At 54.0% G+C, this 14748-nt stretch overlaps 1 protein-coding gene across 1 annotated transcript in view; it reads right to left on the reverse strand.

The window, feature by feature from the left end:
- ITGA11 (integrin subunit alpha 11) overlaps positions 1-14748 on the reverse strand; it is a 46274-nt gene that overhangs the window by 30565 nt on the left and 961 nt on the right. The window contains exon 2 of the mRNA XM_027688239.1: positions 8228-8339. Coding sequence (XP_027544040.1) covers positions 8228-8339 — 112 coding nt within the window. The remainder of the gene's footprint in view (positions 1-8227; positions 8340-14748) is intronic.

Here is a 14748-nt window from a genome sequence, read left to right on the forward strand (position 1 = left end):
TTGCAATGAGCCCTCCTGGCTCTGCAAGCAGCCCTTGCGTCACGGCTTGGCTCAGAAAAGAGGCTTTAAAAGAAAATCAGAACCAAACAAGCCCTCCCTCGCCTTCCTTTTCATGCCCTGCTCGTGGGGAAAACAAAAGGGAAAAAAATAAGAAGAGGGATTAAGTGGGAAAAGCACAGACTGCTCAGAGCAACATGTCTGAGCACATATTTTTAACTTTCATCCAGGGGAAAAAATAAAAAGAGGAAAACCAGGCTGCTGGTGGAAATACCAGAGGAGCTCAAGTGCTTTGTGCTGGGCCCTGCTTCCAGATATCCTGCCTGGGTTGGGAATGGGATGGGATGGTTGTGTCCATTGCTGCAGGCTCACAGCAAACAGGGAATCAGGAAATCATGGAATGGTTTGTGTTGGAAGGGACCTTCAAGCTCATCCCATCCCACCCCCTGCCATGGGCAGGAACACCTCCCCCCAGCCCAGGTTGCTCCAAGCCCCATCCAACCTTGGACACTTCCAGGGATGGGGCAGCCACAGCTTCTCTGGACAAAAATGATGTGCTAAGATCAATTTGCATATTTTTACACTGTTTTAAATGGTTTTGTTACACGTGCACAGATTAAAATCACAGATATTCAGGACTGTTGAATTATTGGGGTATTTTCTTCCTCTTGGTCAAAACATTTTCTGGTGGAATTCCCTGTGTCACAGACATTAATTCAATTCACTCACCTTGGTACTGAACCCAACAAATGAGCTTTGGCTGGATCATATCCCCTGGAAAAACATCCATCCCTGATTTGAAGGCAGCATTTGAATGCATCCCGATGGAGAAGCCAAATTTTCCAGCACTTTCCCCTGCATTCACCAGCATCTTCACCTGGATGTAGCTCAACCCCTCACTCAAGGTCCTCCAGGGACCCCATGGCCTTTTTGCATCCACCAAATTCCTAATTTTTGAAGGGAATAACCCCCCTGGCACTGCTCACTCCCCAGGCATGTCGTGGAGAGGTTGCAAAGCTCATTTTGAGCCTTCAGGTATTTTGATTAAAGCTCATTTTGAGCCTTCAGGTATTTTGATTAAACAAAAAGAACTCAGGAGAGGAAGGTATGTCTGGAGACCCGGGAATGTGGGGATTAGGGAGGAACGCAGGAGTCACTCTGCTGCTCACAGGACTTTTCAATCAATGGGACACTTAATCTCCTGCGAGGCAAATTCACTTGCAGTTAATTTATTCAAGATGGAACTGGATGAAGAAGTGATTAAGGAGGTTCAGGAAAGAGAGAGTTCAGCTGTGGAAAACTTTAAGTGGGATTGGAGCTCCTTGGAGGGATTGGGACAGAGGGATGGGCTTCCAAATGTTTTCCTCCACACTGGTCACGGTGGAAAAACACCAACAGTGGGAGTGCAAGGAGAGGCAGAAACGGTGGAGGAGTCCACGAGGTGGAGGATGTGGGACCTGAAAATGAGTCCTGGGTCTGCCAGCAGCTTCTGGGCAGCCTCCAGCAAATCATTTGATCAATCTGAGGTTATTTTCCTGGTTTTTCAACCAGCTGAAGAGCACAGGCGGCGTGGGATGGCTCTGCTGGGGCTGAGGATCCCACCAGCCACTCCTGCCCACCATGAGCATAGAAAACTCGTGTGCTGGTGACCAAGGGCCACCACAAAACCACTCTTGGGACCAGCAGCTGTGGCTGAGGGCTGGGCAACCTCCAACGGGTCTCAGAGAGGGATTTTGGGTTGGTGGTTGTTGCTTTCTCAAACCAGATCCTTCCCTCGGCTGTGCCCAATGTCCTTTGAGCTGCTCTGGGATCTTCTCCAGCACCACCTTTGGGCTGACTCCCAACCAGAGGCTCCTTATTGATTGGTGGGTTTAGGGAATGTTACACCCTTTGCAAGATGGGTTTTACCCACTGAATACCTGACAAACCATCCCTTGGCAGAAGCATTCCTGGTGGAGCCATCAGAGCTGGCCTCTCGCTCCCAAGTCTCCCCACACTCCCCAAATTACCCCAGTTAATCCACAACCTGCAAAGTACAGAGCTCCATCCCCACATTTGGGGAGTTTTAGTGGATTTTTTTTCCCCCCCAAAAGCAGCAAATCCTTGCTTTGAAGTTTGGGTCCCTCTGCCCCTGCAGTGCCCCAGACCCTGAACATGAGCTTTGTCCCCATCCCTGTCCCCTCCTGCCATCCACGTGCCACCAACACCCACGAGCAACCCTCGGCTGTTGCTTTTTAAGGGCTGCTCAGTGTTTTCTCCACTTTCTAACAAACCCTCTCATTACAGAACGAGACACAAGCACGCCCGGCGTTCCCGCAGCTGCTCCTTGTGCCACGTCCGGCCGGGAACGTCACTCCTGGTTACCCAGCAAACCCCTCCATCCCCCCCCCACGGAGCAGCCACGTCACAGGAACAGCCCTGAGGGGACCCAGCAGCAGGACAGGGGCCAGGCAGGGTCAGAGCCCTGCACGTGGCTGCAGCGACGACACAAAACCGGCCAATTTTAGGTCGCGGCCCTAAAATAGCGGTTGAGGGGCGGGTTGGAAAACACGGCTGAGGAACTCCCTGGGCTCAGCACTGAGGAGACTCTCCTGTTTTTCCTGGTGTAATTTTCCCCCTTTTACTCTGGGATGCTGCATTAGGGAGGTGTTTACAGCCCTTCTTGTCTCAGTGCTCTCCGAGGGCTGCTCGTGTCCCTCTGCTCTCGTGGGATCCCTGCCTTCCTTAGGAAGGTTTCCAGAACAAACTCTGGGACTCTAGTTCTCCCCAGGTGGCTCTTGCTCTGCCCAGTCACCCCTTAGCACCACAAAACAGTGTTTAGGGGGTTCTCCCACCCATGTGCTTCTGGAGGCACCGTTGGGCACCAGCTCCAATGATGTTGCCCGGAAAAGTTATTGATGCCCCATCCCTGGCAGTGTCCGAGGCCAGGTTGGAGCAACCTGGTCTGGTGGAAGGTGTCCCTGCCCATCCAGGACCTGCTTAAGGTCCCTCCCAGCCCAAACCACTCCAGGATTCTCTGGGATCAGCTCAGAGCAGCACAGGCCCTGCTCCCTGGGCAGTGTGTCCATGGGGGAGCTGAGCCATCCCTGCCCTTCTCGTGCAGCCAGGGGGGGAATTCTGTCCAAAGCTCAGCCAACTTCCCAAGAAACAAGCAGGCAGAGAGAGGGAGGGAGCTTTCCAGCCGGGATCAGCCCAGAGAAGCTGTGGCTGCCCCATCCCTGGGAGCATCCAAGGAGTCACCTGGTCTATGGAAGGTGTCCCTGCCCACAGCAGGGGGAGTGGAACAAGATGAGCTTTAAGGTCCCTTCCAACCCAAACCATTCCACGATTTTCTTGAAAACAAGGCCAAAAAAGGGCCAACCCCTGCAGGCAGGAGGCAGGCACCCTGTGCCTGCAGCCCGTGGTGGGAGGGAGAGCCTGGAGCAGGCAGTATCCATGATCCCCATGCTGCAGGAATGCTCTGCAGTCCCATCCCCTCTCACCAAAATAATCCCGAGCGCTCGGGCAGTGGCCAAACCACAGGAGAATTCCAGCCAAGAAAGCCTCTCTCAGTAGTAGGGAAACAGCAAACCCTGTAACTGTTTTTCCAGATCAGCACAATTATAGCTTGAAATCCAGCAGGCAGATTTTTGCCCTCCCTTCTCCCTCCTCCTTTTTCCCCTTGGCCGGGCTCAGACTAGGAACGTCATGTCTGTGCCTGGAGCAGCTGCAGGGACGGGGGTCGGGGCTGCCCCTCTCCAGGAACCCTTGGGAAGGGGGGAAAGTTCTGGGGGGGCTCACAAGGATGATTTTTTTGGGGGGTTTAGGGGGGTAAATGCCTCACTGGGGTTTCACAGCTGCAGGACATGAGCTCAGGATGGGGAGGGAGCTCGGGAGCATCCCAATCACTCGACCCATAGATTTGAAGCCCAGAGGGACCTGCTCCCCAGTCCTGCCACCTCGCCAGCAGATCAGTGAATCCCTGCCCTCAGCCAGCTGGGGAATGCTGTATTTATTATTTTTACAGCTTCTGAGGGCTAATGGATGTTTATTCCCAGGGCTCTCCTTCCACAGCCAGTTCTTCTCAAGCTTTATTTTTTGCATGGCTGGAAACCCTCAATCCACAGCCACAGGCTGGTCCTGGCACTCATGTGGAGCATCCCAGATGCTGGTACTGCCCTGTGGAGACACAGCCAACCCCCTGGACCCCCTTTCCCTCTCCTACTTCTGTCCTGAGATGTCTGGTGGCAATGGGAAGCTGAGGGCAGTGGTTGGAGTGTCCTCCCACGCACGTGTGAGAGGAGAGAATTGTCCTTCCTTAGGGAATGACACAGCTCCTGCTCACAGGATGACAGGGAGCAACCAAGAGAAACAACTGGAAGGAGATGAAAGATAGAGGGAATTTTTTTCCCCTTTTTCCCCTGCTCTTGGACCCCAAATTTGACGTGACTCCAGTTTGTGTAGGCCACAAACATCCCCGAGCACCGCGAGAAGAGCACCCGTGGGAGCTTCCACATTTCAGGGACACACATCCCATGGGAGTTTGTGGAAACCCTTGGCTTGTTTGAACGCACTTATTTTGCCCAAATAAATCCTTCCACAGCAACAAACCTGCCTGGATTTGATTCACACCCTAAACCCCCCAAAATGGCCCAAACCAGAGCGTGACCTGGGGTAGCGCTGAGCCAGCTCAGCCCTTCAGGGCAACCCCACAACCACCTCCATCCTCACAGCAACTCCCTGAAACCCCTTCCAGGTCATTTTGTCCCAAAACCAGCAGCACGGGGAGCTCCCATTTTCCCCCAAGATGCCCAGCCCTGGGCACTGGGCAAGCTCAGATCCCATAATCCCAGGAGGCTCCAGGGCCGGGCAGCCGCTGCCTGAGCGTTGCTGCACGAAGCCCTGGAGCACTTCAGGATGAGTTTCAGTGACCTGCTGTCATCTTTTCCATTCACATACTTGCAGAAGGCACCCCCAGCTTAATGAAGAAGAGAGAGAAGGTGTTGAGAGAGAGGTTTGAAAGCCACTCTCTGCTCTGGAAGACATCAGAGAAAACTCACCCCCCAAATCCACCAGCTTTTTGAGCACTGTATATCCAAGTGGATTTTTTCCCCCCCTTCCCCTAGAGTTTAATAATCCGAATTCTTTCCTCATGGATTTTCCACTATCTGGGCTGGAATTACAGCCCTCACGTGCAAACGATCTGGGTCGTTCTGCAAAAGCTTCAAGAAAGGGGAAAAACTCATTAAAAAGATACCTGGAGAATATTATCTCTAAGTTTATATACACCTAAATATGCCTTTACACACACACACACCCCTACACATATTTTTATATATATATATATATATATATATATATATATATATATATAAGCTGTTTGAAACCCTTCTAAACCCATCCACAGCAGCCAAAAGCAGCATTAAAAGGCTCAGACTGAAGGAGAGGTGCCAAAGTCCTCGGATTCCACGCCTGGAATTTGGCAGCCGGGCCCGTGCACGTCGTTGGAACCACACGGAGCTCTGAGATCCCCCTGGAGCTCCTCTGCAGTGGATCCTGCTGAACTCCCCTGGGATGGGATTGAAGGATGCTCAGCTGGCCCCTGCTTTCATCTTTCCCTCTCCATTGGCTCCTGGCAGCTCCTGGAGCTCGGGACAATCCTTATCCTGCTCTCCCTCCATGTCCCTGGTTTGGACCACGGAGCTTTGGGGTTTCTCCCTCATTTATCCTTTAACCAGTGTGAGTCACAGTGGCTTCATTTTTTAACCATGTCCACATATTTAATGGACGTTTTGTGCTGCATAACTGCAGATTTAAATAATGCTGGATTTATATATATATATATATACATATATATATATCTATGTGCATGTGTGGACGCTCCTGCTGTGCAGAGAAAGTCCCTTTTTTCATGCAGAATAACCAAAACCAGAGGAAATTAAATCTGTGTCCTGCCTGATGCTGGCAGGAGAAATGGGAGAACAGACAAATAAGCCAGGGCTGGTCTTTGCTCCAATATCCTGCTGGGAAAAGGAGGATTTTTATCCCCTTTCACTGATCCTCAGCCCTTGACCACCCCGTCAGTGGTAGTGGCAGCTCCAAGGCATGAAATAAGCATAAGAGGCTTCCAGTGGCACAGGAATTGGAGTCCCTCTGCTGGGATCATGGATAAAACAGCACCTACAGATGCAATTGGGCTGAAAATATTCCCAAAAATGGGTGTTTTCCACCAGTCTCCTTCAGAGAGCTCCCTTTGGGCAGAAATCTCTGCAGGCACTGAACACTCCCAGGGTTTCCCTGCTGCTGGTGTTCCCAGGGAAACCAGGCCCTGAAGGGTGGGAGGGAATTGCACAGGATCCCTCATAAATCCTAGGATGGTTGGGGTTGGAAGGGAATTAAAGCCCATCCAGTTCCACCCCTGCCATGGGCAGGGACACCTCCCACTATCCCAGGTTGCTCCAAGCCCCATCCAACCCAGCCTTGGACAGTCCCAGGGATTTGGCTGCTTGGGATGAAATGAGATCTGGAAAAGGGATGTTCTCCAGAAGAAGAGGCAGGAGGAATGTGGTGGCAGAGACACTTGGTTCCTGTTCCTTATCTGCTTCTGAGAACCACGATCCCTGAACATCCTCTCATCCTGACCTGGCAGAACCTCTGGAGCCTCTTGCAGGAGCCAGAGCAAACATCACCGAATTTTTGGGGGTTTTGGCTCCGTTCCTGACAGAAAATATTTCACATTTTGTTCGTTTTGCACACGAGGAGCTCCCGTGCCCCGAAGCATCGGATCGAGTGCCCTGGAGAGCACGAGCCCATCCCACCATCCCAGACACCCCCTGGAGCAGCTGAGGGATGGAGACACCAGGCTCCTTTGGGAATTAGGCACATGGGAACACCCAGATGTGCTCCAGGAGGGAGGTGAGGATGGCAGACTTCAGGCCAAGCAGAGGAACATCATCTGTACCACCAGCTCCTCACCCAGGGGTCCAGCACAGGACCTTGCAGGGATTTATTTCATTTACTGGAACGACCCCACAGCTGTGTTGAAGCTCCAGTGACTTTGGCCATGACCTGACTAAAATTCTTTAGCCCCAAAAAAGCATTTCTTTGGGTAAATAGCCACATTCTCAAGCAAAGAAAAGGTGGAGGGCTCTATCCCATCCAGATGTTTCTGGATTCCTAAGTGTAAGCTTGCTTGGGAAACAGTCCTACAGCACAGGTTCATGGACAGAGAGGAGGAAAAACATCCCAAGAGGTCACCTGGTCCCTGGCAGGGTCCCTCTGGGATGCAGGTGGGAGCACCAGAGCCCTCCCAGCCCCAGGGCTGCAGCATCAGCATCACCCTGTTAGTGGGATGCAAAATTCCATTTGGGAAAACGACACGATCCTTGCAGCAAACAGGGCTCGGAGCCAGCGGAAAGAGGGCCCACAACTGGCCCCAAAATTCCTTCCCATTGAAACATCAGCTCAGCTCGAGGACACAGGACGAGATCCAGCCCCGTGTCCCCCACCAGCACCAGCAAAGGGCATGGAAAGGCACAGCAGGTTTGATTCCTGAATTCCAGGAGTATCCATGTGCATTAATTATGTGTTTTCTTGCTGCCTCAAGCCTGGCTATTGCCCACCCCGGGACAGATCCTGCAGGAATAGAGGTGCAGGGAATTTCCTGGGCTCCCCACAGCATCCAGCACTGAGGGGCTCTGCCAACATCTGGGCAGGATCCCCCCGTGGGGATCAGCCCTGGAAAGCAGCAAAACCCCCCACGACATCCAAAACCTGGGCAGGGCCCACCCAAGGCTCATCTCACGTTCCTGACGGACACAGGCAGGGCTGAGCACTTCTGCAGACCTGGCTCTGATGGAAACTCCAGAAAGCGGGATGGCCCCGACCCAAAACCCGGGTGGGTTTCCAGCAGTGTCCGAGTCCAAGGGGCTCCAAGGAATGAGGAACCTGCCTGGAGCAAAGCCCTGTGCACGGGAGGCAGATGGGCAGGAGCCAGGACACTACCCTCTGTACACAACCCTACCAAAATATCCCGTTATCCCCTCCCCAAACTCCGCTTTTGGAAAGGAAAAGGGTTTCCAGGCTCTGCTTCGCTCAGCACCACCACGAGCAAACCTCAGTTTCCCCCGGAGCCACAGCTCTTCCCACCCCAAACTGGGGCTCAGATGGAGCAGGAGGAGACCAGCCAGCATTTTGGGAGGGTTGTTTTGGATTCCCCCCCTCTCCAGAGCCCGGCCCAGAGCTCACTCACCATTTCTGGCCCCCGATGTCATGCTGCTGCACCGTGTAGCCAAAATAGGCCTCCTTGGAGCCAGCGATGATTTTGGGCCTCTTGGTGTCGATGTTGAAGGTGTCACTGAGCCCTAGGAGAGAGGAGAAGGATCCTGTCAGCCAAGGGCTGGGCTGGGAGGAGAGAACACCCCTTGGCTGTGCTCACACACTGAGCAGGTCACCCCGAGGGGCTGGATGGTCTCCACTCATGGAGATACTCAAACTCCAACGGGACACAACCCCGGCAACCTGGACCAGGTGACCTTCAGAGGTGCCTCCAACCCCAACCATCCTGGGAATGCTGCTCCCCCGAGCTGTATAACATGCCTTGGGATGGTCCTACATGAGACAGGGGTGGTTTGAGCCCCTGTGCCACAGCATTCCCACAGCACCAGGGCAGAGAGGAGGCTGCAAAACCCAAAGCACCTCAGACCCACCTCACCTGGGGCCACCCAACACTCCTCTGCCCATCCCTGAGCTCCCGGGGGGGCTTCCAGCCCCAGGGCTGGAGCTTTAAGCAGGATCATTTAGGGTTTAGAGGCCACAGCTGCACAAGCCCTTCCCCACCCACCTGCAAAGCTCATCCACCAGCTCATCCTGATGGAAAAGGGGACCAGCTGGAGGCAGGGTGGGCATGGGAAGGAGAAAGGAAAGCATCTTTCTCCTCTCTGACATGTCTTCAACCCCCTGCCGTGGGTGATGCTGCTCTGGGACACTTTGCTCCTCCAGCTGAGGTGGAGATGGTCCCCACCACATCCCCACACCCCCAGCAGGGATCACGGGCTGGGGGGACGTGGAAAATGTGTGGCCACAGCAGAGGTGCCCCAGTTGGAGCCCGTCCCCCTCTGCCCCCGAGGGGTTTGCAGCCCCAGGGAGCCAAAACTGGGATTCATTTCTCCCGGGTGAGAAGCTGGTGCTGCTCAGGGGTTTGTCAGGGAGAGGCAGCTCCAGAGGGGGATGTCCCTGAGGATGGATGCTCAGAGCTGGACGGGGTGGTTTTTGGGCTCAGTCCTCTCTCCAGGGCTGCTCTGGAGGACACCAGGAGCAGGATCTCACAGGACACGAGGAGCAGGATCTCTGCCCACAGCATCCCGTCTCCATGAGCCTGCTGCTCACAGCCACCCAGGACAAACTCCAGGAGCAATTGTCTGGCCAGGGAGCAATTTCTGGGGGGTTCTTCTGGCAGCTCCTCCCTCTGTGAGGAGCCAGACCCAGCAGCAAGGTGGGAAATCAAGGTGCCAAGGGAATCCTGCCAGGACTGGGATGTTTTGGGAATGCTGGAGATGCTTCTTTGCCCATCCACGGGTGCAGGAGCTGCCAGATCCCCCCTGGCTGCATTCCATGGAGGAATTAGCTGGGGGCAAAGACCCCTGGATAGGGGGAAGAGCTCCATCCATGCCAGGGAGCTCTGGCACTGTGTTGTCTCTGTTACAGGTCCCATGGTCCGTGTCCCACGGCCAGAGGCTTCCAAGCCACTGTATTCCATCTTTATCCAGAGACAGACACACTTTGGCTTGGACCAGCAGCACCCTCAAACCCTCCACAGATGCAAATGCTTTGTGTTTTATATAATAAAGTGGGGTTTTATACAATCAAGTGGTTTTTCCTTGCTATTATTTCCCCCAGGGGGTTGTTTAAGCACAAAGGGACATCATCCAGGTCCCAGGAAGGAGCTGGAAGCTCCAGGGATGGATAGGGATGAGCCAGGATATCCTGGCTCTTCATTCCCACTTGGACAGAAAGGAGCTGCTGGATGATTCATGCAAATAAAAGATCCTTCCTAAGAAGGGCTGCAACAGTAACAGAAGGCTCATGGTTGGTATTTACAGGGACATAAAGGAGTTGTCAATAGGAGAGGTTGGGAATGCTGCTCCCAGGCAGAAAAATTCAGGATGGAGAGTGTTTTGGTGGGTGGGAATGTCAGGGATAAAGCTGATTTTTGCAGGCATGGGAACAAATCTGCAGCTTTGGCTCCATGAGGAGGGAGCAGCGCAGTCTGGCCAAGGAGGGCTGAGGTGAAGGAGCCTCCTGATCCTACAAAAAGAAATTCTAGAAAGCAGGGATCAGAAAAAAAAGAAAAAAAAACTAGACACGGATGAGAGCCAGCATATTTTGTGGTACATTGACCTCATTTAACACTAGAAAACAAATTAAAACCTCCTCTGAGTAACTGATACCCGGGGGAGAAACACAGCGAGGGACTGGGCATGGGAGGAGTGATGGGTAAGGGCAAGGGGAGAGGATTTGGGGGGCTGGGAGCACCCTGGGGTGTCACTGCTGCCACCAGGGAGACCCTGGATCTGGCTGGAAAACCCATTGGAAGAGGGGGGGACTTTTAGGGAAAGGGTTTTGTGTTTCCAGCAGGTTCAGTTCCAGGTTGTGTAGAAGCACCTCGGGTGCAGAGCGAGTGTCAGGGGGGATGGGATGGGTTTCCAGCTGATTTATTTCTGCATTAATCACAGTTTCTCTGATTTTGCACCGCAGAGGGTTTTGGAGAGTGAGAGCACTGGGATAAGTTGGGGAATCCCATCCCATGGCTCCTTGGTTTAGGAGCACATCGTGGGGCTGCAATAAAAGGCAGCCAGGACACAGAAAACAACATAAACCCTCGAATAAACAGCACAAATATTCCATGAAGTGGGAAATCTCTGAGCTGGGGGAAGAGCTGTGAGGGACATCCCAGCCACAGCAGCTACCAGGCACTGGGGAAGGGGATGGGGCTGGAAAAGCAGAAAGATCTGGGAGCAAAGTCTCCAGGCACTGGACAGCAGAGGGGAGGGATGTCCAAACCCCTGAGGCCGTGGGTGCACTCAAGGCACAGAGAAACCAAACAAAGAGCAGAGAATATTTAAACTGGCTCCAGCTCGTGGGAGCTTTAGGAGGGGTTGTCAAGGACATTTAGCAACCCTGAAGAGCCCAGGCTCATTTTCTTGTCAGGAGTGACATCACTGTCATAAATAAGTGACCAAAAGCCACATGTTTTGCTTGTGAGGCCGCCAAGGCAGGAAGCCTCAAATTCCTCCACTCCGAGCTCGGAGCTTCTGTCGTGTCCAAACTTTTGATTCTTGTCAGGTCAAAGATTGAAAAGAGGAGAAGAAAATAAGACACATTTTTGGGAAACAATGATGGGAATAAAAGCCACCTTTCCTGCCAAAAAAGGATAAAAATAAGTCCTCCTCGTAAGGGAAACCTCTGGGAGGGGGATGGTGGGTCCCGGTGCCGAACTCCTGCCTGGATCCTTCGGGCAGGCAGAGGGATTCACAGCTGGAAAGGGGGCTCTGGAAAGGTGCCTGGCACCACTGTGGTGCCCTAAGGCTGTTTTTACTTCCATGAGAAGTCTGAGGCTCTATTTTACTTCCTTTGCTCCAAAGCTTTCTGATTCCAGGAGCTGCGAGCCAGGCGCCGGAGCTGCCGGAAGAGTTTCCCTGTTTTTTATTTGACTGTGAGGGAAATGCAGGCAATATTTTTAGCTGAATCATGCAAATCTAGCCTTTTTCATTCACCTCCAGCACCGCCATAGCTCGGGATGGAGCTTCTGGAGAGAGGCTGAGCCAACACGGAGCAGTGACACTTGGAAAAAGATCCCAACGTGTCCATCCCATGGGATTCTGTGTCATATACATGGGGCACTGCAGGTGACACAAGGAAAACGGTGTGAATGGGACATGAGGGGAGCATGTGCCATGCCAGGCTCTTGCTGCCCTGCAGGGATGAGCCAGCTGCTCACTGGAGGAGCCTGGGAGTGCATGGCAGAGGGAAAGATCCCGTCTGCCAAAAACCTGGAGCGTGCCGGGGTCAGGCAGCTCCGTCTGGCACCTCCAAACTGGCCCTGCTGTTCTCAGTCCTGTCTCCTCTCCTCACTCAAGCCCATAAGGAATGGGCAGTGGGTCCATGGATGTGATCCCTGCACCCTCAGCATCCCTGGGGATGCCACTGGTGAGCCAGCACTGGGCTGGGCTCCTGTGATTCCATCCCCATCCCCATCCCCATCCTCACATGGGATTGGGTGGCATCAGGTGTTCCTTTGCATCCCATCGCTTGTTCTTTTCCCAGGATTGACATATTTGGCTGAACAAGGAAATCTTTAAGCTTGATAAAGGATATTCAGGCAAAAGCTGTGAGAAGGAGCAGGATGAGCCACATATCCTCGTGCTTCCCTCCAGCTTTAATTCCCATGAATCCCTCTGTGCCAGACGAGATGCTGACAGCCCCCAGCTCCTCTCCATGTCCCTATCTCAAAGCCAGCATTTGTCATCAGCTATTAGGGAACAGCCCAGGCTTTGGTGGCTGCTGCAGAAGGGGATGGAGAGCCAGGGAATGCTGAGGATGAACAGAGGGATCAGTCATTCCCGGCTCGTGTGTCGGAACATTCCTGCTCACCCACAAAATTCCACAAAAACAGCTCCAGGGCTGCAGCTACACAGGTACCTTGTGCTTCCAGAATTCCAGCTTTCTGGGCCCCCCAAAACTGGGGAGGAGCTGTTTGATGGCCACGTTTTGCAGCCCTAAAGAACTCATGGATTGTTCGTTTGTGATAACGCAAATCGGGAATAAACAGTGGCAGATCTTTCATTGCCCCTTTCCCAGGAAAATGCCAGGAAAGCCATGGGTTAGGGGCAAGGTCTGGCTTCTCAAATAAATACCTTGGGGAGAAATTATTGGATCTTTCCAGGCCAAGCCTTGGCCAGTGGATGGACAATGGGTAGGGGGGGTCCCTCTCAGCTGCACTGCTGGGGCTGTGCAGTCACCCCAAATTAAGTCTCCACTATCAAAGCCTGGACTGGAGGGTCCTTAGGAACCCACCTGGCCAATCCCAAATGTGCCATGTGGAGCCAGCATGATGGTTTTGTCACCTGGTGACCCCTGGGAGAGGGAAGGAGCCAACTGCCTTCTCTGGGAAATCAAACTGGTGAGGGAAAACTGCTGCGTGTTCTGACCCACGGGCACCTGAGGGCATCCTCCCTGGATCCTTTGGGAAGTCATTCCCCACCAACCCCCAGTGCCAGTGCCCAGCAGGACCCACCCACAGAAGGGGTTTATGACCAGCAGAGGCTCAGCACCCCTGGGCTGGGCTCTGTCAGTCCAGGACTGTGTCCTGCTTGCGCCGGAGCCTCAGGGAAGAGGAACCAGCCTGTTCTGAAGCTTAGGTACACCCTGGATTGTCCCAGGATGGGTTTTGGGCAGGGGGATGTCACTGGGGTCCCTGGCTCCTGGACAACCACGGTGCCTCCAAGGACTCCCAGCCCTGGGACAAGGCAAGAGCAGGGACAGAGCCCACAGTCAGGAGGTTCCCCAGGATCAAGAAAGAGAGCCAGGGGAGAGCAAAGCACCCAAGGGTTTGTGCCAGGACAGGCAGCACTGCCTGCACAGCAGAGGGACTATTCCCAAGGATGCACATCCCACCCTGGTACCCTCAGCTCAGCCCAGAGCCTGGGGGGGTCCCACACCACACAAACTGCTTGGGATGCAGGTGTTCAAACCCTGGCATTGGGCTCAGCAAAACACAGCGACCACCACACACCCCAGGCTGGGACCAGAGGGGAGCACCAACCCCCCTGGCTGGCACACAGGGCTGGGAGAGACCCTTGGGCAAGGACAGCTTGGGGGGGCAACACTATGGGCACAAACCCCTGTGGGTGCAAACCCCTGGGTACAGAAACTGCCGTGGGCAGAACCATCCAGGGGCACAAACACTCAGGGATGGAAATCCCTGTGGGCAGAAACATCCATGGACAGAGACCCCCGTGGGCAGAAACACCTGAGGGTGGAAACCATTGTGGGCACAAAAACCTGAGGATGGTAGATACTGTGGGCACAAACCCCCGTGGGCACAAACATCCAAGGGCAGAAACACTCGAGGATGGAAACCCCCACGGACAGAAGCATCCCATGACGGACAGAAGCTCCCGTGGCAGAAACACTTGAGATTGGAAACCCCCATGGGCACAAATCCCTGTGGGAAGAACCACCCAAGGCTGACAAACACTGTGGGCACAAACCCCCGTGGGCTGAAACCCCCATGGGCAGAAACATCCAAGGGCAGAAACACCCCAGGATGGGAACATCCATGGGCAGACACATCCATGGGCAGAAGCTCCTGTGGCAGAAACACTTGAGATTGGAAACCCCCGTGGGCTGAAACCCCCATGGGCAGAAATCCCTGGGCACAAAAACCAGAGTGGGCAGAAACAACCAAGAGCAGAAACTCCCCGTGGGCAGAAACCCTCCGTGGGCAAACCCCCTCGCAGGCAGGATTCCCTGCCAGCCCAGGGCAGGGCAGAGCTGCCCTTGTGCCACATCCCCGAGTTCCTTGCTGCGGTGCCCACTCTTTGTGTCCGAGCAGCGTCTCCCCGGGGGGGTTCCCCCCCACGGGCCGTGTCCCCGCCGTGGGCAGGGCAGGGCAGTGCCCTCCCCGCAGACAGCCCCGCGCTGGCCACGGGCAGGGCACACATGGTCCCCATTAACCGAGCAAAGCGGCTCCGCCGCAGCTTGAAAGGATCC

This window comes from Neopelma chrysocephalum, unplaced genomic scaffold (genome assembly GCF_003984885.1).
Source record: "Neopelma chrysocephalum unplaced genomic scaffold, ASM398488v2 Primary Assembly neopelma1_75, whole genome shotgun sequence".
In the NCBI taxonomy this organism is placed as follows: domain Eukaryota; kingdom Metazoa; phylum Chordata; class Aves; order Passeriformes; family Pipridae; genus Neopelma; species Neopelma chrysocephalum.